The sequence below is a fragment of the Sapajus apella genome, unplaced genomic scaffold (assembly GCF_009761245.1).
Source record: "Sapajus apella isolate SASKATOON/1434 unplaced genomic scaffold, GSC_monkey_1.0 scaffold32, whole genome shotgun sequence".
Classification (NCBI taxonomy): Eukaryota; Metazoa; Chordata; class Mammalia; order Primates; family Cebidae; genus Sapajus; species Sapajus apella.
Genome location: NW_022436972.1, coordinates 20,505,879 through 20,532,437, shown reverse-complemented (window position 1 = coordinate 20,532,437; position 26,559 = coordinate 20,505,879). Strand labels below are relative to the sequence as shown.

General features: G+C 37.0%; 1 protein-coding gene across 2 annotated transcripts in view; it reads left to right on the top strand.

The window, feature by feature from the left end:
* The window catches only part of COG3 (component of oligomeric golgi complex 3), a 63,549-nt gene that overhangs the window by 4,541 nt on the left and 32,449 nt on the right, over positions 1 to 26,559 (top strand). For both annotated transcript variants that reach the window (XR_004273952.1, XM_032294722.1), the window contains exons 2-13: positions 177 to 323; positions 2,075 to 2,136; positions 3,179 to 3,344; positions 4,282 to 4,356; positions 5,757 to 5,849; positions 6,549 to 6,674; positions 7,959 to 8,039; positions 13,406 to 13,449; positions 13,889 to 14,015; positions 14,626 to 14,717; positions 15,814 to 15,953; positions 19,449 to 19,609. Coding sequence is in view for 1 of the 2 variants with exons in the window: in XM_032294722.1 (XP_032150613.1) it covers positions 177 to 323; positions 2,075 to 2,136; positions 3,179 to 3,344; positions 4,282 to 4,356; positions 5,757 to 5,849; positions 6,549 to 6,674; positions 7,959 to 8,039; positions 13,406 to 13,449; positions 13,889 to 14,015; positions 14,626 to 14,717; positions 15,814 to 15,953; positions 19,449 to 19,609 (1,314 nt within the window). In the remaining variant the exon portion in view is untranslated. The remainder of the gene's footprint in view (positions 1 to 176; positions 324 to 2,074; positions 2,137 to 3,178; positions 3,345 to 4,281; positions 4,357 to 5,756; positions 5,850 to 6,548; positions 6,675 to 7,958; positions 8,040 to 13,405; positions 13,450 to 13,888; positions 14,016 to 14,625; positions 14,718 to 15,813; positions 15,954 to 19,448; positions 19,610 to 26,559) is intronic.

The window sequence follows — 26,559 nt, the reverse complement described above, 5'->3', positions numbered from 1 at the left end:
GACTGCCAAAGTGCTGAGATTACAGGTGTGAGCCACCGCACCTGGCTAACCTATTATGATTTAATGGAAAATATTTCTTTCTCTTTCAAAACAACTGAGGTGGAAACTCAATCTTGAGTTAAGTTCAGAGAATTTTCAAGTTTCTTAAATATTATCTTCGTGACTCTTTTTTCAAGCTCCCAATTGAAGACTTGTGTAGTTTAACATCCCAGTCACTGCCCATTGAACTGACTTCAGTAGTGCCTGAATCTACAGAAGACATTCTCTTGAAGGGCTTCACTTCCTTAGGAATGGAAGAAGAAAGAATTGAAACCGCACAGCAGGTGAATTGCAGTATCTTTTCTAAGGATGTTTGATTATTTTAGATGTCTCAAGGCAAGGCTAATAAAAAACGTCCTAATTAAAAGTTGTGAACATTTGTCACCATAGTTAACATCAAGTCTTTCTAGAACATTCTTGATTTTGTGATAATTGTGGCTGTTTAAGTGTTTCAAATGAATCTATTGCCCAATTATAGTTATGGATATAGGGAAAAAACATGATATTTCAGGTTTGGATGTTGATAGATTGTTGAGGTTTTAATGTTTAATGCACTTTTGACTTCTCCCCATGTCTGTCTTGTGTTAACCTGTCCCCTCGGTGTATGTGTGCACACCCCTTCATCTCACTCGTTGCTAGATAGGTCCTTTTTTAAAAACCCAGGTGTCCTCTTTATATCAACACTTACAGTTAATTTTCGATAATTTAGCATGTGTAATTTTTTCTTGGTTTTTGTTCATTCCTAATTGAAACCTAAACTTATAGTGGTTTCTTCTACCACTTTTCTTGTCTCCTCTTTCTTGTCCTAGAGTCAAAGTGGAGGCATTTACCAAATAAAACATAAAGTACATGTACTGGATTGCATATATAGTAAGTCGAAAGAGGCAGTTCCACAATCCCAGGAAGAGTTCCAGCTCCTGAATTAGGCTGACCTGCATCTGAAAGTCAGCTCCATTACTTAGCATCTTTGTGAGCTTAGGCAAATTACTTAGCTTCTTAGATCTTTAGTTTTCTAATCTATAAAACAGAGATAATTATATATTGTAGGATTTTTGTGAGAGTTAAATAAGATAATGCATGTAAAGGAATTGTGTAGCAAGTACACAATAAATGCTCAGTAAATGATAGGCAAGGCACATGGCAAGCCTGTACACCCTTGACATTGAATCTTACTTGAGATTCAGTGTTCTCATGTTCACTTAAAGGTAGTCTTGCACCATGTCTATGAACTTGTTTGGACTGCTTAGAAAAGAATCTTCTGGATGAAATTTGTACTTGTTCTCGCTTTAAAATTAAAAAAAAAAAACACGCAAAACTAATATACTGACTTATAATTTATGTACAATAAAATGTATTCATTTTAAGTGTTGGTTCAATGAATTTTGAAAAGTGTATATACCTATGTAATTAACAACTATAATTGAGATATAAAACATTTCTTTCATTACCCCAAAAAGTTTCTTCATAGTTGTTTAAGGTCAACTCCCCACATTCGCCTTTTAAATAATAGATATTTTTCAGGCCAAAATTCAGGCTCAGGGCTAGCTGATACCAGAGTTCGTATTCTTAAACCACTCTGTAATATATTTTTGAGTTATGGCCTCACAGTTCCTATTAGATAACGTTAATATTGATATTTGCTCAAAGCCCTGTGTTACCTACTCAGATTTTGTGAACGATTATAGCAAGTAGGCATTAACTTATTAGGAAGAAATATTCATTTTTTTTACATATTTTATGTTTAATACTCTTCCTTATTTGACTCTGAAAATGGCCAGTTTTTCATTTGTTTGTTTTTTCAGTCCTTTAAGACATCTGAAATGGCCAATGTTTTAATATCCTTTGCTTTTCCTTTCATGTAGATATTGTGGATGTAATTAAATTATCTTCTCCTGGCTTAAAACTGATTATGTCTGAGCCCTAAACAATAAAACTTGGATAGTATCTACCCTTTTGACTTACTGTTTTAGCATGTTGCCTCTTTTAATTTTGTCAGTTTTAGTTTTGTTGACAGTATAATCCTCTGTTTTTCCAGTTTTTCTCATGGTTTGCAAAGCTGCAAACTCAGATGGATCAAGATGAAGGAACTAAATATAGGTATGTGTGTCTCTTGCGTTTGTTGGGTATCTTAATTTTTAGATCACAGTCATCTGAAACATTTCGTAATCACTGGTTTTAAATAAAATTAAGGTACTAAGAAAACGCTAACAGCCATATGTTCTTTAAGAATAGCCAGTGAGAAGATTTGGGTCTTTAAAACTGTTACTAGAAGTTGCGTGATTAAAAACAAAAAGAGAATTACGTTATAATTAATAGGTTAGGAGGCACAGATTTTAGTTTTTAGTTAACTTCAGAAAGAACTAGTTTTAGGTAGAAGCTTTAGAGGAATTCTAGAAGGTGTTTGTTGTCTTTCTTTAGAAGGAGAAACACCCCTGAAAGACTTTCAGGATGACCACTTAGGTTGGGTGTAACTATAGTTCTGTCAGTGAATGTTGACAGCATGAGGGAAATGACAGTCTACAGTTTCTATCTGATTTGGACGCTGTGGGTTGAGTGTTCACATTCAGTGTATTGATTTATAGATGGCTATTATTGCCAGGCAGTGTGGTATGATCCCATTTAATCTTCATAACAGCTGTGTGAGGAAAGATATTACTATTCTTACTTTACAAACGAGCAAACTGAGGCCTGGAAATAATAATGTCATGTAGATTGGGGCAGAGCTGGGGCTTGGACCCAGGTCTTCTAATTCTGAATTCAGAATTCTTTCCATGACATCACAACATCTTTCAAAGAGGGAAGTGATCTGAAGGATGGACCTTACTTGGTTCCTTGGGATGGCTTTGGTGTCCCAGTCTTTAGAAGTTGAGCCAGTGATTAATTACCTTATATGTGAAAAGCCAGGTTATGGCTTCAAGGCTAATTACTTTTGTTACTTACAGTACTTGCGTTCTTAAGTATTGAAACAGTTTATGACATAACTTTTGATACATTTCTTAACATAATCAACTTGGGTGCCTAGGTCAGACTTTCCTTCTGAAATTTGAGCATTTTGGGAAAAATGAGCCTTTGTTGTTATTTTACTATGCTTACTGGGGGAAAAGATTATTGCCAATCCCCTTTTGGTTCTGTTTTCTAGACAGATGAGGGATTACTTGTCTGGGTTTCAGGAGCAGTGTGATGCTATATTGAATGATGTAAACAGTGCTCTTCAGCATCTGGAGTCTTTGCAGAAACAGTATCTTTTTGTGTCCAATAAGACAGGAACCCTACATGAAGCCTGTGAACAGCTCCTAAAAGAACAGGTAATTGGAGTAAGAGAGAGGATCAGTCATTATACTTAATATTTTAAAATAGATGAATACAGTTTTTGAAAAATTTTCCTAATTTCTCTAAGATGTTCGACTCTGCTGTGTTTGGGCCCTATGCTAAGCATGCAGATAGTTACATTGACAGTCTACTTTTTTTCTAGTAAACTCATGTGAATAAGAGCAAAGGCAAGCTTATGTTTTGAGCTGTTAGGTCTCAGTACAATTTCAGAGTGTAGTGGATATGTTAGTTTGCTCTTTCTCATCTTTATTACTGACACTTTATTTTTTATTTTTTCACTCTGTCGCCCAGGCTATAGTGCAGTGGTGCGATCTCAGCTCACTGCAACCTCTGCCTCCTGGGTTTAAGCATTTCTTCTGCCTCAGCCTCCCAAGTAGCTGGGGTTACAGGCAGGTGCCACCACGCCCAGCTAATTTTTGTTTTTTTTGTAGAGACAGGGTTTCGCCATGTTGACTAGGCTGGTTTTGAACTCTTGACCTCAAGTGATCTGCCTGCCTCGGCCTCCCAAAGTATTGGGATTACAGGTGTGAGCCACTGTACCCAGCTACTCACACTTTTCAAACAAGCATAGTGATTGTACTAATGGTGAGATTTTGAAAAGATCAACTGATGGGTTACTTTTGACTTAGAGCTAGAACACTTGTTACTATATTTATCTCAGTATGTACTTTTCTCTGTATGTACTTTTGTGTGTTTTAAAAATGTCATTTATTATTTTATAAAGAGACATGAAATTTACTGTAATAATTATCGCATATTTTAGTTCATGATTGTAGAAATACTTGAGCTGTATTCTTATATCTGATATAAACCTCTGTGTCTAATGTTAATCTATTTAGTGTAACTTTGAGACTGGCATGTTGCTTCTTGTATTCTTATAATAATTTATTTTTCTCTTTTAAAAAATGCAAGTCGGAACTTGTTGATCTGGCTGAAAACATTCAACAAAAGCTTTCCTATTTTAACGAATTGGAAACTATTAACACAGTAAGCATTGTTCTTTACTTTTAATAAAGTTGGTGATTCTTATTTTATTTTTGCCTTTCTTGGTGTAATCTTTAAATCTATAAATTGGCTTGAGTGATATTTTAACTCAGCTTGTTTGCTGATAGATACTCCTATTTATATACAGTGGAGTTACCATTACCAGTTCAGATTTTTAAAAATTCGAGTTAAGATGCCTTTCTTAAATTGTATTCTTGGTATTAAAATCTCTTTATTGGTTACTTCTCATAGTTTCTTATTTGTAAGCTTTGAAGAAGATTGTAAGAAGAAATACCCAGTTTTAGATCTTGCTGTGGTTGTGCTACTATGATAGTAGTCAAAACATTTTTAAAACTTATTCTCATGTTTAGTTTGAAGAAAAGTATGGTCCTCATAATGTATACTTGTATCCCAATAAAGTATAATAGTTCCAATAAAGACAACGATGTAAATTATATTTCTATGTTTCTGACTCATAAATTAATCATAATTATATATAAATCATGTGATCATAAAGTATTATTAAAGACATAGAAATGAAACTAGTGGGTAATTAACAATGGAATGCAATGGAAAGTAGTTCATTGCCAAGCTATTTGTATATCAGGTTAAGAAATGATTGACTTGTTGTATTTTACTTTGATAGTACGACTGCTAAACAGTATGACTGTTAAACATAGTATGGCTGCTGGTTAATCCTTTAACCTTCAGGAAATCACTGTTGTTTGCAAGTAGAAAAATTATGTATATTGTATATCAGAAAGTGAGAACTCTAGGTACTTCATATATTATTTTAATATGACATTGTATAGTGGGGTAATGTATACTATGTCCTGATTAATTAAATAAGAGTCCCATTAAAACTTATTAGGAATAAACGGAATTAAATCAGTATTCTTTTTCTTTTTTTTTTTTTTTTTTTTTTTTTGAGACGGAGTTTCACTCATGTTACCCAGGCTGGGGTGCAATGGTGCGATCTCGGCTCACCGCAACCTCCGCCTCCTGGGTTCAGGCAATTCTCCTGCCTCAGCCTCCTGAGTAGCTGGGATTACAGGCATGCACCACCATGCCCAGATAATTTTTTGTATTTTTAGTAGAGACGGGGCTTTACCATGTTGACCAGGATGGTCTCGATCTCTTGACCTTGTGATCCACCCGCCTCGGCCTCCCAAAGTGCTGGGATTACAGGCTTGAGCCACCGCGCCCGGCCAGTATTCTTTTTCTGTTTATCCCTTCTTTATTGTACAGGTGGGCTACATTTGCGGATATTTTGGTGACTTTTAAAATGTATTATAAAGACCTGTTATATCCTAAGGGCAGGTATGCTGATTCTAATCCATAGTTTCTAACTTTTATCTGTATGATTTTTTGTGAATTAAGATTGTTTTATTTTTCCTTTAAAGAAATTGAATTCCCCTACGTTGTCGGTGAATAGTGATGGATTTATACCTATGCTGTCCAAGTTAGATGATTGTATAACATATATCTCATCTCATGTAAGTCATGGTATTTTTGCATGTTTTAAAGAAATCTTAAGATTCCTGTTATATCATCTCTTGTGCTGTAAAGTGATTATTTCTGCCCAAGGGAAAAATATGTATTTGTAGCATATTAAATAAAATCTGTAGTGAATTCTTGGTCATTATTAGCAGTGATGTAAAAAGTACTTTTATCTCCTGCAGTGGCCCCTGGAATGGACCACGTCCTGGCTGACTCAGCTTTATCCCACCTAACAGGATGAGGTGTTTTTAAGTTGTTGGCATCTTGATGTGCTAGGGATTTCTTTGGAAACAGGAAGTGTCACTTGGGGAGAAATAAAGAGACAAGCCCTTTGATTTAATCACCCTCTATTTGTATTTCTTTAAGATTTATTGCTGTGTTTATTTCCCCTAACTCCTATTCTTTTCTTAGTTGGGCGTTACATATTAGCCTTGAAGTCTGTGGGGTGCTGAAAATATCTTTTGCTAACAACTGCAAATATGTGTTGAGCTCCTACTTTGTGCTAGGCACAGTAGGTTTGACTATGACTAAGACAGTCACAGTATTTATTCAGCTTTTTGGAGTTTATGATCTTTACGAAACCTGTTTTTGAACTTTATATATTGCTTTACTTGGAGGCACCTTGGTTTTCACTAAAAGATTACTTTTTGTCAGTGTTTGTTTCTACTTTTTGAATCTTTCTCTTTTCCTTACAGCCTAATTTTAAAGATTATCCTGTATATTTGCTGAAGTTTAAGCAGTGTCTTTCTAAAGCTTTGCACCTCATGAAGACATACACTGTGAACACACTACAGACCCTCACAAATCAGTTACTGAAAAGGGTGAGTTAACTCATCTCAACAACAGATCATGTTTGTTGCTGTTTTTGATTCATTCATCTTCTGTAATGTTTGGCTCAGATTAGTACTTTGTAATTCTAAAAATTACAAAATTCTAAAAATTTGTTAAGTGAGAAAATGCACTGGAGCTTTTTATTTATAGTAGGGAATAATGACTATGTTATAAATACCCCTTGTAAATCTTATTTCCAAATAAGATTTAATAGTGTGAGAAGTATTCAGAACTATATGATGAATAATAAGATACAAAGTGTTTGTCACTTAAAACATTCCTTTTTAATACAAATATTAGAAGGAAATATACCAAAATCATAAAAATGGTTCTGTCTGAGTGGTGGGATACAATGCATAATTTAAATTTTCTGCTTTATACTTTTTTGGTAGTTTTCAATTTTTCTATGTTTAGCAAACATTTTTATTGAGCATTGCCTAATACTTGATATTGTATTAGGAATTGTATAGTAACGAAGAGGAGCTAATAATGTCCCTGCCCTCATGGAGCTTATATTCAAAAGAAATAACCAGTATGGAAAGAAACAAATCAGTTAATTATAGATTATATTTAGACTAAATATCGATTATATTCTAGATGGAAAATTAATAGAGTAAAAGGTTAGAAAATAAGAGTAGAACTAGCTAAGATGGTCATTGAACATATTCCTTTCCTAAGAAAATAAAATCATAAATGTTATGTTTTAGTTTTTAAGCTTACTTTCTAAAGAATGTGGAGTGTCTTTTTGAACTTTCCATTCAAAGCTAGTGATATTTGGCTTGCATTTTTACTGTTTACATTGTTCTTAGCTGACATAACAGCCAACCTATGTATTTTTTTATTTTGCAAAATTTTCAGTAGGTTTAGGAAACTAATATTGGTACCCATTATGTGCTAGTGCTTTACTATTGAGCTGCACCAAACCTTTAGGAGTTTAATGGATGCACTGAGCCTCAGAGGGATAAAGTACTTGGGCCAGTGTCCTATGTTCAGTGAGTGGCAGAATGTGAATCTGAATTCAGGTCTGTTTACCACCAAAATTTAAGTAATGTAAGGTTAGTTATAACGATAAAGGAGAGAGAGATGACAGTTCCATTTAATTATTTCTCATTTGTAGCCATAATAATATTTAATTTCTCTGAGATTTTTCTGCCTAAACTTTGGTTGGTATGCAGGCCAAGCAGTAGCCACAGGAAATAGTTGGTGTTAGGTTTTCTGAATGATTATTTGTTTGCTAATTATCTTCCTTCCCTATCCTCCCCATGTTTCTTTAGGACCCTTCATCTGTACCTAACGTAGACAATGCCTTCACATTATTTTATGTGAAATTTCGAGCTGCCGCCCCCAAAGTCAGAGTAAGTCTATTGACATAATTAGGACATTGCTCTGAGATTTGCTCATCCAGCCCCTTTGAAGTATTATTGTATGTTAAGCCCTTTATTTATACCGAAGGAAGTGAACGTGAATGAAAGGTCGACATTGCCTTTCCGAATTATAGCAGAGTTTCTTAGTGTTGTGTCTAGGTTCTTGAAAAGTCTGCAGAGCAGGAAACATGTGACTTTTCCTGTGATGCTCAGGGATGGTTTCTAGATGAAGGTGATAGTTGAGTTATAAAAGCTTGGCTAGTGGTCTTGAAGGGACTGAAAAGGTATTTTGATACAGAGAGAACCGCACATGTAGGGAAGGTTGTAGGAGATATAAAAGACATACATTTTGGGAGATCTTTATACATTGTTATGACTGGAACATGGGATATTAGTGGGATATGTTGGGAAAGAAGACAGGAAAGATGACAAAGACTCTCTCACGAGGGGTGTTGCATGTTGTGCTAATTTAGGAAAAGCAGAAAACCAATGAAGTGGTTTCTTAAACAGAGTAGTGATTTGGTCAGATTTGCTAAACAAACACATAAACCAATGGAACAGAATAGAGAACTCAGAAATAAATGCATGTACTTTCAGCCAACTGATTTTTGATAAATGCACCAAGAAAATTTAGCGGGGAAAGGATGATTGCTGGGAAAACTAGATATTCATATGCAGAAAAATGAAACTAGACCTCTGTCTCTGACTATATACAAAAATCAAAACAAAATGGATTAAAGACTTAAGATCTGAAACTATAAAACTACTAGAAGAAAGTGTAGGGGAAATGCTTTAGGACATTGGTCTAGGCAAAGATTTTATGGCTAAAACTTCGAAAGCATAGGCAACAAAAACAAAAATCGACAAATGGGGCTATTATAATCTTGAAAGGTTCTGCTCAGCAAAGGAAACGATCACCAGAGTGAAGAGACAGTCTGTAGAATGGTAGAAAATATTTGTAGAAACTATTCATCTGACAAGGGACTGATACTCAGCATATACAAGGAACTTAACAGAAAAAAACTCCAAATAATCCCATTAAAAAGTAGGCAAAGAGTCTGAGTAAACATTTCCCAAAAGGAGACTATACAGATGGCCAACAGGTATATGAAAAAATGCTCAACATCATGAATTATTAAATTTACTCATGTAAATCAAAACCGCAGTGAGATATCATCTTATACCAGTTAGAATGGCTATTATCAAGAAGACATAAAATAAATGTTGGTGAGGATGCAGAGAAAAGGAAATTCTTATACACTGTTGGTGGGAATGTAAATTAGTACAGCTATTACGGAAAACAGTATGAAGATTTCTGAAAAAACTAAAAATAGAGCTATCATACTCTCCAGCAATCCCACTACTGTGTATTTATCAAAGGCAAGGACATCAGTATATTAAAGGGATACCTGTGTTGAATGCAACACTATTCATGATAATAAATAGATGGAATCAACCTAAGTGTCGATCAACAGATGAATGGCTAATGAAAATGTGGTATATGGGGGCAAGGGGCCGAAAAAAAAAAAAAAGGGGTATATATAAATAGTAAGATACTATTCAGCTGTACCAAAAAATGAAATCCTGTCATTTATAGCAACATGAATGGAACTAGAGGTTATTAGTAAAATAAGCCAGGCACAGAAAGACAAATATTGTATGTTTTCACTCATATGTGGGAACGAAAAAAGTTGTTCTCATGGAGGTAGAGAGTAGAATCATAGATACCAGAGGCTGGGATGGGTGGAGGAGAGGTGGAGAGGTTGGTTAATGGATATAAATGTACAGTTTGATAGAGGAAATAAGTTCTAGTGTTCAGTAGCGTAGTAGGATGCCTATAGTTAACAATTTATTGTATATTTCAAAATAGCTAAAAGGGAAGATTTGAAATTTTTCCTGCACAAAGAAATAATAGATGTTTGAGGTGATGGATACTCTAAACATTCTGATTTGATCATAACACATTGTATCCATGTATCAAAATATTACATTTACCCTATAAATATGTACAATTATTATGCATTGATAAAAAAGATCGGTTGGGTGCCGTGGCTCATGCCTGTAATCCCAGCACTTTAGGAGGCCAAGGTGGATGGATCACGAGGTCAGGAGTTTGAGACCAGCCTGGCCAAGAGACCAGCTGGCCAATATGGTGAAACCTCGTCTCTATTAAAAATAAAAAAATTAGCCAGGAATGGTGGCGGGAGCTTGTAATTTCGGCTGCTTGGGAGGCTGAGGCAGGAGAAATGCTTGAACCCAGGAGGCGGAGGTTGCAGTGAGCTGAAATCGCACCATTGCACTCCAGCCTGGATGACAGAGTGAGACTCTGACTCAAAAAAAAAAAAGATTAAGGATGCAATATAAAGAATGTATTATGATGGCCGGGCGCGGTGGCTCAAGCCTGTAATCCCAGCACTGTGGGAGGCCGAGGCGGGTGGATCACGAGGTCAAGAGATCGAGACCATCCTGGTCAACATGGTGAAACCCCGTCTCTACTAAAAATACAAAAAATGAGCTGGGCATGGTGGTGCGTGCCTGTAATCCCAGCGACTCAGGAGGCTGGGGCAGGAGAATTGCCTGAACCTGGGAGGCGGAGGTTGCGGTGAGCCGAGATCGCGCCATTGCACTCCAGCCTGGGTAACAAGAGCGAAACTCCGTCTCAAAAAAAAAAAAAAGAATGTATTATGATGAAGAGAGATTTGAGACAGGGAAGCCTCATTACTAAGGAAGATTCTGCAGTAATCCAAGTGAGATATTAGGGGTTGAATTAATGCATTGGTAGAATATTTCATGAGGTTGGATATGTACCTTATTCATTCTGCATAGCAGTGTCTGGTACATAAAGGAATGCACAATGTATTTATTTTAATTGATAGCATGGAGGGGCAAAGATAAATATGTGTTATATTTTATAACATAGCTGAGATACATTTTATTGAAGCTGGTGCATATATATTATTTCTACTCATTGCTAAGTTTCTAGAAATAATAATTTACTTCTGCTGACTGACTTCACTTCCTTGCTTGTTTCTCTCTTGAAAGTCAGCCAGTTGACGGCTGGGTACAGTGGCTCACACCTATAATCCTAGTATTTTGGGAGGCCAAGGAGGGCAGATTTTTTAAGTTTAAGAGTTCAAGATCAGCCTGGGCAATATGGTGAAACCCTGTCTACCCAAAATAGAAAAATTAGCTGGGTGTGGTGGCATGCACCTGTGGTTTGGCTACTTGGGAGGCTGAGTTGAGGGGGTCGTTTGAACCCAGGAAGCTAAGGCTTCAGTGAGCCAAGATAGTGCCACTGCACTCCAGCCTAGGTGACAAAGTGAGACCCTGTCTTAAAAAAAAAAAAAAAAAGCCAGCCAGTTGAAAGGATTTTTTTTTTTTGAAATGAGAGAAACTTAGTTTTGTTTATAGAATATATATGTAGAATATGGGTACAACCTGGATGTCTTACAGATGTCTAACTGGATATCAATCGATGGCATGAGACTTAGATTGTGCCTGATTGATTGCTTTCGCTTATTAGCCAAATACGAATGATAAAAGTTTGATTAGGAAAGAAATGGTATAGATAAGAGGGCTCAGTGTGGTGGGTGATTATAAAATGATTATATAGTTATCAGTGGCTTTCCTACATACCATTAGTAACCAATTAGTATATGTGATGGGGTTTCATTTATATCATATCAGTAACAAAAAGCATAAAATACTTACCTAGCAATAACCTTAACAGATACATAAGAATGAAGAAAATGACAAAACTAGACAGAAAATCATAAAAGATGAAATAAATGGTAAGCCCATCTTCTTCCCGGTTGGGGTGATTTAATTTTTAAAATGTCACTTTCTCCCAGAGTAGTTTATTGGTTAGAATGTACTCCTAGCAAAAATTCTAATAATTTTTTTTTTCATGATTCTAAACTTTATCTGGTAAATAGGCAAGACTAAAGAAGAAAATTTTGAAAAATATATTGTCATTGATTCAAGCATTCACTGACAGATCATTGGAATGGAAAGTTGTAATACTTAATAAATAAAGAAACATCCCAAATAAAAAAGGAAAGGCTGGAATTTTCTACATGGAATTGGGAAGATTTGCTAAATATTTGAAAAAAATAGTAACTTTTTACTCTGTAACATTACCAAAATAATATATTCCAAGTGAACTAAAGAGCTAAAGAAACTAAAGAAAGATGAATAGCTGATAAAAAATGACCAGATTACTCACAAGAACATGTGGAAAATATATGCAGGTTAAGGTTGGGTGACTTTTTTTTGTCTGTCAGAAATTGGCAGATTAAGGTCAGCGCTTTTGAGGATTTATGAGACAGACAATGCTGCTGATAGAAATGTAACTGAATTCTTTTCTAAAAACATTTTAGAAGAATAGAACAAAAGCCTGTAAAAATACATACCTCTTTTGAGCTGGTGTTTTGGGGTCCCTACCTGGGAGGTAGATGTTATTTTTATATCAGTTTTACACAGTAGGGAGTGGAATCTCAGAAGTGAACCAGCTTGCCTGGGCTCAAACAGCTACTAAGGAGTGAGTGCTGGAACCCACTAGTTTCACTCCAGGCTCTTCACAAATGGGCTGTGATTCTTTGGAAACAACCTAGATATCTGTCAGTAGAAATGAGATATTATGTAGCCTTTTAGCATAATATTTTAAATCATGTTTATTATGATTCATTAAGTGTTTACTAGGTAGCAGATACTATGCTGAAGGCTTCTGTACATTTTCATCTAGTATTGAAAAGTATTTAATGATAGGAAAATGTTTATGAAATAACGTTAATTTTTTTTTTTTTTTGAGTCTGTCACCCAGGCTGGAGTGTATCGGCGTGATCTTAGCTTACCGCAACCTCCACCTCCTGGGTTCAAGCAATTCTCCTGCCTCAGCCTCCTGAGTAGCTGGGACTACAGGCGCATGCCATCATTCCTGGCTAATCTTTTGTATTTTTATTAGAGATGGGGTTTAACCATATTGACCAGGCTGGTCTCAAATTCCTGACCTTGTGATCCACCCACCTTGGCCTCCCAAAGTGCTGGGATTACGGGTGGGAGACACCACACCCAGCCCCAATAATGTTAATTTTTAAAAAAACAGATTATAAAGCAGAATATGTACTATAATTACAGTTTTGTGTAAAGAGAAAAATATAGGCACTGTGGATATAAAAAAACTGAAAGAAAATATACTGAAATGCTGTGATTAATTTTTGGTATTACAAGTGATTTGTATGATTTTTAACTTTCTTATATTTACAGTTTTTCTGAGTATGTGATACGATTAATATTATAAACAGAAAGTAATGGATAGTGTAACAGATGGCTTAAATGCATTTTTTCTTACTCTGCAGACTCTTATTGAACAAATAGAGCTGCGATCTGAAAAAATACCTGAGTGAGTACCTAGAAGTTAATCTGGTTTCCACATTAGCCTTGTCTTATAGCACTGTTTTTCCAAATCGGGTTTTGTCTCTGATATTTTATGAGCAGTTATCTCCTAGCCTGTTCTTGTAACACACAACTTATTTTGGGGAGCAAGGTCACAGACCTAGTAAGTTTACATGACAGCAGTTTTTCCTGTACTAGGATTTCCTTCTTATTTGGGCAGATGTGGGGTCCCTATTCTTGAAAAAGAAATCCTTTAAAAGATGAAGCTTATGGGATCACAGTTCATTATGGTTTGCTTTTGTTTTGTATCTATACTTATAATATTAAATAGCTAATGTGGGCAAATGAAAGGTGACCATTATAGCTTTAAAAGAGGTTTGGATTCAAGATGAAATTTAGTTTGTATATCTAAAATCAAAAGTTTAATCATATTTGTTTTCTGTCAGATACCAACAACTGCTCAGTGATATCCACCAGTGTTACCTTGATCAGCGGGAGCTCCTTTTGGGCCCTAGTATTGCTTGCACTGTTGCAGAGTTAACCAGCCAAAGTAACAGAGATCATTGTGCCTTGGTAAGTTTCTGCTTGTTTTGGTTAAATGTTAAGTCTTCCTTTGAGTTATGTTGATACCCTAGAAACAATACTTGGTTAAATAAGTGTTGGTGCTGATAGTGAACTAAAAACGTATGGTTTTAGTTATGACAAATCTAGTTTGGTAATTAGCCTTACTCAACTTTGCAAAATAGTCTCATTTTTATTTATTTTTTGAGATAAGAAGATTCACAAATAAGTATTGTTCTTGAAAAATGAGGTTTCAAAGTTTGTAGATTTATATTAACAATTTAGCTTAGCTTTTACGGCAGAAGTGCTTTTTTGTTTAGTGTAATTTTAATTCATACTGTAAAAAATGAATAAGGGCTCTTTTTTGAACTACCCACTTTTGAACTAGAAAAGTAATTTGTGTTTATTAAAAGTTTGAAAACTAAAGCATTAAGAAAATAAAAATCACTTATAATTTCATTATGTAGTAATCTATTGAAAACCAGCCGTTTTCTGTTCTTCAGTAAGCTGTTTTAAGAGTATGTATGTGTAATCTCTGCAGATAAAGCGTAGGCTTTATTTCATAAACACTGGAAATGTCGTGTGTCTTTAACTGTAGGTGGTGTGTGTTTGTTTACTGCAGGTTCGTAGTGGCTGTGCCTTCATGGTTCATGTCTGCCAGGATGAACACCAACTTTACAATGAATTTTTCACAAAACCAACATCAAAATTAGAGTAGGTGGTTGTGGAATCTAACTCTTGTTCATAAAATTTAACTTGCTAATGACCATATTGAATCAGTATATTACAGGAGTATTCTGTCGTGAACTGCAGAGTGTTTTAACGTGTGTGTGTGTGTGTGTGTGAGAGAGAACAGAATATTGTTGGGTGGAACAGATATTTTCTTAAACGTGCAACTTACATGCTTTCGTATTGTTCGTAATGTAATTATTTAGATTTTGTGGTGTGATAGGAAGAATCCTCTACAGGATTCTGTAGCCTCGGGGTCTAGATCCCTTTCTCTCCACTAAGTACAGTAATTCCTTCTAGTTAAAAAATTCTGTGATTCTAACTAATGAAAGATTAAAAAATACAGACACTATTTAATAACCTTTTCTTTATTTTTCTCAAAATGTCTTTCAGATCCACTGTTAGTCACTTTTGGTTTCTTCATGTTTGCTCTTTTGACTTTTAGAAACATTCTAAGCTTTTGACTCTTGTAATGGGGAAGAGAAAAATACTTTATCGTTGTAGTGGAAGTGATCACTTTTGATGAAATACTCTGTATAGAAGAGTACCGTTGACAATATGAAGCATGTAGACAACTTAAGTTTTTCTTTTTAAATGTTTACGATTTCTCGAAGTACTTGGTGTATGACCAAAGTACTTTGAATTTTATTTATCTAAATCTATAAGTATTCAAAAATTTTGAACTTGTCTCTCCTGGGGGGGAAAAATATAATTTGATTCATAGTGAAGTTGAATATAAAAGGTAATTAAATCTTCTGAAATATTTTTTATTGTTTTTGAAAGGACATATAGAAAATTATTGCTGAAATAGATAAAAGTTGTAATAGGTTGACTTTTGTTTGGGGGCAGCTACTTTGAGTTGACTGCTGTGGATTGCTTATTGCTTCTGAGCTTTTAAAGCAAAACAGTTTACTATAGAATTACTTTCAATCAGCTTTTCCCTTATCATTCTATAATGTTCTCAGATACTATTTTCCAGTAGATACTTATCATTCTTATCAACTGGAATGAGGCTTTCTAAACTATTAGAAAATCCTGAAAAAACTACTACTAATAGCCATGTTTTATTCTTTCATTTTAGTGAGCTTTTGGAGAAACTGTGTGTGTCATTGTATGATGTCTTCAGGCCATTGATCATTCATGTTATTCACTTAGAGACTCTGTCGGAACTTTGTGGGATTCTTAAAAATGAGGTGCTTGAAGATCATGTGCAGAACAATGGTAAATGAGTAGAAATGATCATTTTAAGTTATATCACTGGCTCAATGAATTTGAAAAAAAAAAATAGGTTCTTCTTCCCTCACCCCACTAAATACATAAATTTAATATTTTTGAAGCTTGGCTTGATGCCTTGCCCCTTCTTGAATGAAGTTACACCTTATTCTGTCACTAAAGACACAATCAGATAGGGAAAGAATATTAAAATGTGGTAAAATTAGTAATAAAATAATTATAGTCAGTTTTCTTTCTGGTAACTGGAGTTCAGAGAGAACACATCATCACTTTTGGTTAGGCATTTCTAGCATACTGTTACCAGAATACAAAATACATAAATAAAGAATTGAATATATTGTATACTTTTGATTAAAAAACAGGAATTGTTTTTGTGTATATTCATAATAATAGTTCATCTTTTTTATTACAGATAAAAGCAGTTCTCTGGAATAGCCCTACTTTGTCCATGTGATACATTTTTCAGTATTTGATTTGATTGTCATAGAGAACATGATTTTCCTAACAGTACCTAGGTACCTTTAGAAAATACCCTCCAGGCTCATGCCTGTAATCCCAGCACTTTGGGAGGCTGAGGCGGGTGAAACGCCTGAAGTCAGGAGTTTGAAACCAGCCTGGCCAACATGATGAAACCCCATCTCTACTAAAAATACAAAAATTAGCCCAACCTGGTGGCAGGTGCCTGTAATCTCAGCTACTTGGGAGACTGAGGCAGGAGGATTACTGGATCCTGGGAGGTGGAGGTTGCAGTGAGCCAAGTTCGCACCATTGCACTCCAGTGCATGCAACAACAGCCAGACTCTGTCTCAAAAGCAAACAAACACACAAACAAACAAACATACCCTTTGAGTAATTATCCTTTTATTTTTGAGACAGAGTCTCGCTCTGTGTCCCAGGCTGGAGTGCAGTGCAGCAATCTTGGCTCACTGCAACCTCCACCTCCCTGTTTAAAGTAATTCCCCTGTCTCAGCCTCCCAAGTAGCTGGGATTGCAGGTGCATGCCACCACACCTGGCTAATTTTTTTGTATTTTTAGTAGAGATGGGGTTTTGCCATTTTGGCCAGACTGGTCTTGAACTCTTGACCTCAGGCGATCTGCCCGCCTTGGCCTCCCAAAGTGCTGGGGTTATGTGCCCAGCCCCCTTCTGGTAATTATTTTACTTGCAGAATTTATTGTCCTCACTTTGGCTTTCATTGAGACGCTCTGGATTTGTTGCTCTTCCAAAGTTACTTCACTGCATTTAACTCATTCATTTTCTCATGTTTTACTGCTTCTGAATTTTTTTTTTTTTGAGACGGCGTCTTACTCTCACCAGGCTGGAGTGCAGTGGCACAATCTCAGCTCACTGCAATCTCCACCTCCTGGGTCCAGGCGATCCCCGTGCTTCCACCTCCCAAGTAGCTGGGACTATAGGCATTCACCACCATGCCTGGCTAATTTTTTTTGTATTTTAGTAGAGATGGGGTTTCACCTGGTTGGCCAGGATGGTCTCGATCTCCTGACCTCGTGATCCACCCACTTCAGCCTCCCAAAGTGCTGGGATTATAAGTGTGGGCCACCATGCCCAGCTGCTTCTGAATTTTTTATTGCCTCTGATTTTAAAATAAGAATTTTTTGTTTTGGTTTTGTTTTTGAGTTGGGGTCTCACTCATCACCGAGGCTGGAGTGCAGTGGCGTGATCTTGGCTCACTACAACCTCTGCTTCCCGGTTTAAAGTGATCTTCCCACCTCAGTCTCCTGAGTAACTGAGACTACAGGTACATGGGTGTTGCCACCATGCCCAGCTATTTTTATATTTTTTTTGTAGAGAGGGGATTTTGCCATGTTGCCCAGGCCAGCCTTGAGCTCCTGGACTCCAGCAATCTGCCTTCCTTGGCCTCTCAAAGTGCTGGCATTATACGTATGAGCCACTGCAACTGGCCAAAATTAATGTTAATTTTTTTTTCTTTCCTCCCCCCACTTCTCCCTCTCCTTCCTCCTCCTTCCTCTTCTTTCTCCTCCTTCCTCCTCCCTCCTTCTCCTTCCTCCTTCCTCTTTCTCCTCCTTCTTCCCCCTTCTCCTTCCTCTTTCTCCTCCTCCTTCCTCTTTCTCCTTCCTCCTTCCTCTTTCTCCTCCTCCTTCCTCTTTCTCCTCCTCCTTCCTCTTTCTCCTCCTCCTTCCTCCTTCTTCCTCCTTCTCCTTCCTCTTTCTCCTCCTCCTTCCTCCTTCTTCCTTCTCCTCCTTCCTCTTTCTCCTCCTCCTTCTTCSCTCTTCTCCTTCCTCTTTTTCCTCCTCCTTCCTCTTTCTCCTTCCTCCTTCCTCTTCCTCCTTCTCCTTCCTCTTTCTCCTCCTCCTTCCTCCTTCTTCCTCCTTCTCCTTCCTCTTTCTCCTCCTCCTTCCTCTTTCTCCTCCTCTTTCCTCCTTCTCCGCCTTTTCCTCCTCCCTCCTCCTCCTTCTTCCCCTTCCTCCTCCTTCTTCTTCCTCCTTCCTCTTCCTTCTTTTTTTTTTTTTTTTTTTTAATAGAGGTGGAGTCTCACTGTGTTGCCTAGGCCAGGCTTGAACTCATGGACTCAAGTGATCCTCCCACCTGGGCTTCCCAAAGTGCTGGGATTACAGGCATGAGCCACCATGCCTGGCCTCATGTGATTCTGTGGTATATTTAACACCCTGTCTTTTGGAAGGCTGTTACTAGATTACTAGTATGTCTTAACATTGATGGCAATTTTTTTTTGTTTGTTTTTTTGAGACAGGGTCTTACCCTGTTGCCCAGGCTGGAGTGCAGTGGCATGATCACAGTTCACTGCAGCCTCAACTTCCTGGGCTCAGGTGATTCCCACCTCAGCCTGCCAAGTAGCTGAGACTATAGCTGCACATCACCATGCCTGGCTAAGTTTTTGCAATTTTTTATTTTTGTGGAGACGGGGTTTTGCCATGTTGCCCAGGCTGGCTGATTTTGAATGCCTGGGCTCAAGATATCTGCCTGCCTTGGCCTCCCAAAATGCTCAGATTACAGGCATGAGCCACTGTGCCTGGCTGATGGCATCTTAAAAATAAAGAAATACTATATAAACTCATACTTATTTTACTTTGTACTTGTCTCTGTGAAAATGTTAACTAGTCATTTAATATCTGTGGTACTCAATTTATCTGTAAAATGGGGATGATGATAGCCCAGTTAATAAGCTACCCTAGCAATTTCTTAGCTTTGGCCTAAAGCTATAGAAATTAAATTTAAAAGAGCAAAGCACTCTTAAAATTCAGATTTTATTATTCATATTAATAATATGATTAACAGTATTGCCGAGTTTTAAAGTTGAGACAATTGAAAGACATTTATTAAACTTTTCCAAGCTCATTGAGTCATACTGAAATAGAATACAGCCACAGCCTTTGAAGCAAAAGTGGTTCATACTGTTTCTGAATAATTTAGTAATATCTTTGCTTGTTTAAAAGAAAGTGTTTTTCTAAATCTAAAATAATGGCTTATTGCACTTTCTTTATCAGCTGAGCAACTGGGGGCATTTGCAGCTGGAGTCAAGCAGATGTTAGAAGATGTACAGGAGCGGCTTGTCTACCGAACCCACATCTACATTCAGACGGACATCACGGGCTATAATCCAGCTCCTGGAGATCTGGCATATCCCGATAAGTTAGTCATGATGGAGGTAGGATCTCCTTACTTGACCTCCCCTCTGTCCCACACAGCTTTTAGATGTTTTATTATTATTTTTAAATTCATATATTAAAATAGAGACAGGGTTTGCCTGTGTTGCCCAGGCTGGTCTCGAACTCCTGAGCTCAAGTGATCCACCTGCCTCCCAAGTGCTGGGATTACAGGCGTGAGCTATCATGCCTAGCCTAGGTGCTTTTTACTAGTTAAAATGGGATTTTTCTTTTTAATTATTCTTCAAAATGTAAAATCAAGATAAGCGTCCTATAAAAATTGAAGGAGATAAAATTTAAAATAATTAAACAGAAATAATTTGTTAGGTTGTCTTTCCTTCAAGTTATGTTTTATAAACATTCTATTCCATTCTTTTCCCTTTTGTAGGAAATACCCCTTCTCAATTTTAAAATTTAATTAGTGATCCCTGTGATTTCTCCCTTTTTTTTGAATAAGTGGCATAGAAGAAGGTTGATAATGTAGGAGCCACCAGGTTGATGGTGATGATGTAACTGTGTGTCATGCTCTCATAAAAAGCCTGGAGGCCATCTCCTCAAAATTATACAGTACGAGTGTCCAGTTTATGGTTTGAAGACTTGGGTTTATCTTCCTGAACTTCCAGTTCCATATATATCTTCATTTTCTTTGAGTTCTAGACAGACTTTAAATAATCCCTAAAATATTAGTATTAAAACAGAATTAGAACATTTTTAATGGAAATTTTCAAATATAAGCAGAAGTAGAAACTGTAATATAACGAATTCTTAGGTACCATTACCTCAGCTTCAACATGGCTAGACTTTTTGTACTTCCTTTCACCCCCCTTTAATTTTTTTAAAGCAAATTCCAAACATGATTTCAATTAATAAATACTTCAGGCTGGCAATGGTGGCTCATGCCTGTAATCACAGCACTTTGGGAGGCTGAGGTGGGAGGATCACTTGATCTCAGGAGTTCAAGACCAGCCTGGGCAACATGGCAAGAAACCAACCTCATCTTTACTAAAAATACAAAAATTAGCTAGTTGTGGTGGTGTGCACCTGTGATCTCAGCTACTCGGGAGGCTGAGATGGGAAGATTGCTTGAACCCGGAAGTAGAGGTTTCAGGGAGCCGAGATCATGCACTCCAGACTGGGTGACAGAGCCAGACCCTGTCTCAACAACAGCAACAAAAAAGTGTGACCGCTGAAGGCTAAGCAGGATGGAATATAACTTCACACTCCTGAAGGTTATAGATTCTGGGTTACTCGTTCTAGGTAGCAGAAAGCAATGAACAAAGATAATCAAGTCAAGAGGTTAAATAAGCAAAACAACAAAACAACAAAATTAAAAAAAAACTTTCAGTAGGCAACTCTAAAAGGTAAGGGCATTTTTATTTTTAACACAGTTGTAATATAATTTTTACACTTAAAAACATTGTAGTTCCTTAATATCAAGTATCTACTTGAATCTAGAACTTATTTTTCAGATTCACTAGTTGTTAATATTTCATCACATTTACTTTATTTGTTTGTGTGTGTGTTTTGCTGAGCCATTTGAAAGTTGCAGATGTAATGATTCCTCATTCCTGAGTACTTCAGTTCTTATTGTTTTAAGAATAAAGACAATGTTCATATAACCACAATATCATTTTTGTATCTAAGGAAATTAACATTAATTCAATAATATTATTTATATATAGTCCATATTGAAATTTCCCCAGTTGCCCTTTAAATGTCTTCTTTTTTTTTTTGAGACATAGTTTCACTCTGTCACTTAGGCTGGAGTGCAATGGCACAGTCTTGGCTCACTGAACCTCTGCCCCCCAGGTTCAAGTGATTCTCTCACCTTAGCCTCTCAAGTAGCTGGAATTACAGGCGCCCGCCACCACGCCCAGCTAATTTTTGTATTTTTAGTAGAGATGGGGTTTCACCATGTTGGCCATGCTGGTCGTCAACTCTTGAGATCAGCCTGAAGTGATCCGGCCACCTCAGCCTCCCAAAGTGCTGGGATTATAGATGTGAGCCGCTGCACCTGGCCCAGATGTCTTTTATAATTGGACAAAAAATTTTAAAAAGTGGGATCCAGTCAAGGTTACCATGTTGCATTTGGGTTTTAGATACCTAAATATCCTTAATTCAAATCCAGACTCCTTCCCTTCCCTCTTTTGTTTTGTCTTTTGTTTTTATGGCATTGACTTTTTTTTAAGAGACCAGCATAATTTTATTGTAGAATGTGCCACATTATGGATTTGTCTGATTGTTTCCTCTTGCTTAGATTCAAGTTAAACTTTTTTTATTCCCCCTCAAGAATATTGCATAGCTGATGGGTACTTCTTACTTCATTACATCAAAGGCAGATGATGTCAGGTTGTTCCGCTATTGGTTAAAGTGGTGATTGCTAGCTCTCTTCATTATAAAAGTATACAGTTTTTCTTTCTTTGCAATTAATAAGTAATTATAGGATAGTACTTTGAGATTATTTGAGTTCCCCTAAATCTTTCCAGTCAGTGATTTTAGCATCCATTCATGATTCTTGCCTGAACCAGTTATTACATTGGGGGGTAGTAAAATGGTGATTCTTCACATCTGCCGTTTCTTCTACCTTTATAGCAGTCTGCTGTAAAGAATTAATTTCCCTTTCTTTCTTCATTCCTTTCTTTTCCCCACCTCTGCTTCATGTAGCACCGTAGACTAGATTTTTTTAAAAAGTCATTGTATTTTAATCTATTATCATTTTTCTTCCCTTTCCCTTTTTCCCTTTTTCCCTTTTTTCCTCTTTTTTCCCTTTTTCCCTTTCCCTTTCCCTTGCCCTTACCTTTGTGTTGTTCAGGCTGGTCTCAAACTTCTGGGCTCAAGTGATCTGTCTGCCTTGGCCTTCCAAAGCGCTGGGATTATAGATGTGAGCCACAATACCCAGCCATCATTATTCATTTCAATGCTCAAAATTGTCCCAAATTTGGATACTGGTAGCCCCTTTACGCTGGCTCCTCTGTCCATTTGACTGTAGTCTTAGTACTTTTTTTTTTTTTTTTTTTTTACAGCTTTATTGAGTTTTATAGTTTTAGCTTTCATATTTAGATCTTTAATCCATTTTGAGTTAATTTTTGTGATGTGATGTGAAGTAGGGGTCCAATTTCATTTTTTTTTTTTTTTTTTTTTTTAAGATGGAGTCTTACTCTGTTGCCCAGGCTGAAGTGCAGTGGTGTGATCTTGGCTCACTGCAACCTCTGCCTTCTGGGTTCAAGTGTTTCACCTGCCTCGGCCTCCTGAGTAGCTGGGATTACAGGTGCACGCCACCACGCCCAGCTAATTTTTGTATCTTTAGTGGAGACTGAGTTTCATCATGTTTCTCAGGCTGGTCTTGAACTCCTGACCTTGTGATCTGTGCACCTCAATCTCCCAAAGTGTTGGGATTACAACCGTGAGCCAGCTGCTTGGCCCATTCTTTTTTTTTTTGTTTGAGATGGAGCCTCACTCTCTCACTAGGCTGGAGTGCAGTGGCGTGATCTCTGCTCACTGCAACCTCCGCCTCCCGGGTTCAAGTGACCCTCTTGCCTCAGCCTCCCAAGAACTTGAGATTACAGACACCCATCACCACGCCCAGCTACTTTTTGTATTTTTAGGAGAGACAGTGTTTTACCGTGTTGGCCAGGATGGTCTCAATCTCTTGACCTTGTGATCTGCCCACTTCGGCCTCCCAAAGTGCTGAGATTACAGGCGTGAGCCACTGTGCCCTGCCAGCCCGTGGTTTCTTAAGGAGAAAGAGGGTGGTATTTAGAAACCAATATCTGAGTATTAGGTGTGCTCATTACTGGTGGTGTATGTCATTACCTCTAACCCCCTTTAAAGAGCTAGAAAATATACATTTTAAAAAATCATGAGTTTCTACTGAACCTCCAATTCAAGTCCAATTCCACAGGGTTCTTCCTTTTCCCATATCTCATATTTGTGTTTTCCAACTCACAGAAGAAACCCTGGCTCCCAGCACCTCTCACTTATATACTCATTTGCTTCAAGTTATAACATATACAAAATAGTTTCAGAATTGCAACACTAATGGCATGACTAATAGCAAACTTACTAAATTCAAGATTTTTGTACTTGTTTTGTTCTTAGAATATATCCTACTAAGATATAGAATCAGATTGATGTCAGACATTTGATTCTAAATATGGATTTGCGGATTTCAAATCTCTTTAGAGATTTTGCCCATGTAAGCTTGCCATTTGCATGCATAGGGGGAAATGTAAGAGTTAGATAGACCTGGGTTCAAATCCTAGCTCAGTTATTAGCTCTTTCTTATCTTTTATTAGTGTGTTTAATTGTTTGTAGAACAGGCATAATACTGACCCTGGAAGATTATTCTAAGAGTAAAGATAATGACCAGAAAGCACTTACACTGGTAGTCATAGGGTAGACAGTGGCTGTTGTCATTTATTTGGCCCTTGAAATATTTAAAAACGTAACATTTGACTTTTTAAAAATAGTTTTGGCTAAGCTCAGTGGCTCATGCCTGTAATACTAGCACTTTGGGAGGCCAAGGTGGGCGAATTGCTTGAGTCCAGGATTTCAAGAGCAGCCTGGGCAACACAGTGAAACACCATCTCTACAAAAAATACAAAAAATTAGCCAGGCATAGTGGCAGAGGTGGGACTCAGGAGGCAGAGGTGGGAGGATCTCCTGAGCCCGGGAGATAGAGAGGCTGGAGTGAGCTGTCACTGTGCTCCTGCATGCCAGCCTGGGTGACAGACCCTACCTAAAAAATAAAAAGATTAGAAGCCTGGTTATTTTATTTGAAAAATTCCAAAGGCGATTTTGGTGCTAGTGAATTTAAAAAATGTCCCCAGAAATAATTTTGCCAAGTCATCATGTTTTTAACATATTAAAAAAATCTATTATCTTGAGAAATCTATAAGCTATTAAAGTTTTAAAAATGTAATCTAATTTTTGCCAGGTTCATATACTAATATTCCTTAGTTAGTTTATATCAGGAGTGCTGTAGACCTAAATATCTGTGGAAAATAGATGAAAGATCGTTTCTTTATAAGTGTATCCTATAACCATCAGTGTATCTTTTGTCACCAAGAAGCAATCTATGTTGTTAAAGTTGTCAGATGTGGCTCAGATACTATCCTGTTTCTACTTAGACTGCTTTTCTTGGATGTCAAATGTCATAATTTCCTTTATTTTTATTTTTAAAATAGACTATATTTTAGGATAGTTAGAGATTTATAGAAAAATTGAGAAGGTAGTACAGAGTTTTTATATACCCTGCACACAGCTGTTCCTGTTACTAAGATCTTCTATTGGTATGATACATTTGCCACAATTAATGAACCAGTAGTGATTCATTGGTTTTACTTACTAAGGTCCATAGTTATTCAGATTTTCTTAGTTTTTAATGTCTTTTTCTGTTGCAGGATCCCATTGACAACACCACATTACATTGAGTTTCCATGTCTTCTTAGGCCCCTCTTGTCTGTGACGGTTTTTCAGACTTTCCTTGTTTTTGATGACTTAGCAGTGTTGATAACTGGTTTATAATGTTGTCATGAGTATTTCAAGCTTTCTATAGGATGCCCGTTTGTTGGAATTTGTCTCCTGTTATCCTTATGATTAGACTAGCGTTTTGGGTTTTTGGGAGGAAAACCACAGTGGTGTAAAATGCCATTGTTACTACATCGTATTAAGGGTAGAGCCTTTCAACATGAATGTTCACTGTTGATATTGGACTTGACCATCTGGCTGAAGTAGTGTTGTCAGGTTTCACCACCATGTAGTTATTCCTCTTCCCCACTTTCCACACCTTTTGGAAGGAAATCCCATGTGCAACCCATGCTTAAGGGGGTGGGGTTGTGCTCTACCATTTTTGAGGACAAAGTATCTATATAAATACTTGGAACTTTTCCGTAAGGGAGATTTATCTCTTTTTCCAATTTGTTGATTTAGTCACTTACTGATGTCATTGTAGACTTACAGATATTTATTCATACTTTGGGTTATAGTTCACTGGTACTTTGTTTTGCTGCTCCAGCTGTTACCACTGGGAGCTCTTTCAGTTGGCTCCTATGTCCTTTTGACATGCTCAGGTATGTAGATTTTTTATTTTGAGAACTTCCTTACTTCCTGGCACTATAAGAACTTAAGGTGCATCAATATATTTCTTGCCTTTGTCCTAGAGAATCAACCATTTCTTCAAGGATTGCTGGTTCCTTTATTGAAGGATTGTATTAGGAACTGAGATCTGGACATTAGGTGTACTCGTTGCTACAGGGGTATTTTTGCTTTTAGCTCTCTCAGGTGACAGCAAAGAAATACATGTGTGTATAACTAGATCATTCTGTTGGTTCACATCCTCACCAGCATTTTGACTTAACCTAATTTATTTCAATGCCTAGATGGATAAATGTGTAATAATAGGTATGTTTGTTTTAAAGGTAACAGGCTGGAAATATGCCCTTACCTGTTTTAAGGATGTTCTCCTAAACTCACATCCGTTCCTCTGACTTCTGTTTAAATTGATTGCATTTTGGCTAGTTATATTAATTATATGTTGTTACTTTTTAAATAATATGCAAAATCAACCTTGTAGGGATCAGATGCCTTTGTAGGGCAGGCAGTGGGGGCTGTTTCTTTTTGATGGTCCACAGCAGGAATTATCTTTATGTGTCTGGGTATTGCGGATAACAACAGGGAGCGAATAGGTGGCCTATTTGCAGGAGTTGCCTTGACTTTGAGGGTCACAAAGCATGATGAAGACTAGGTCTCTTTCTCAGCCTGATCCAGGGAATGGTGCTGTCTCCTTTCACTCCCCTTGAGGCCTTCATTAGGAATATCAGTTTCATATTATAGATAAGAATGCCTGTTTTAATTGCCATGTCTAATAGGATGTTAGGTGATAAAGTTTTCTATGTGCTCCCCTTCCAGTGTAATTTAGTGATATATTTAGTGTATATATATATATATATAT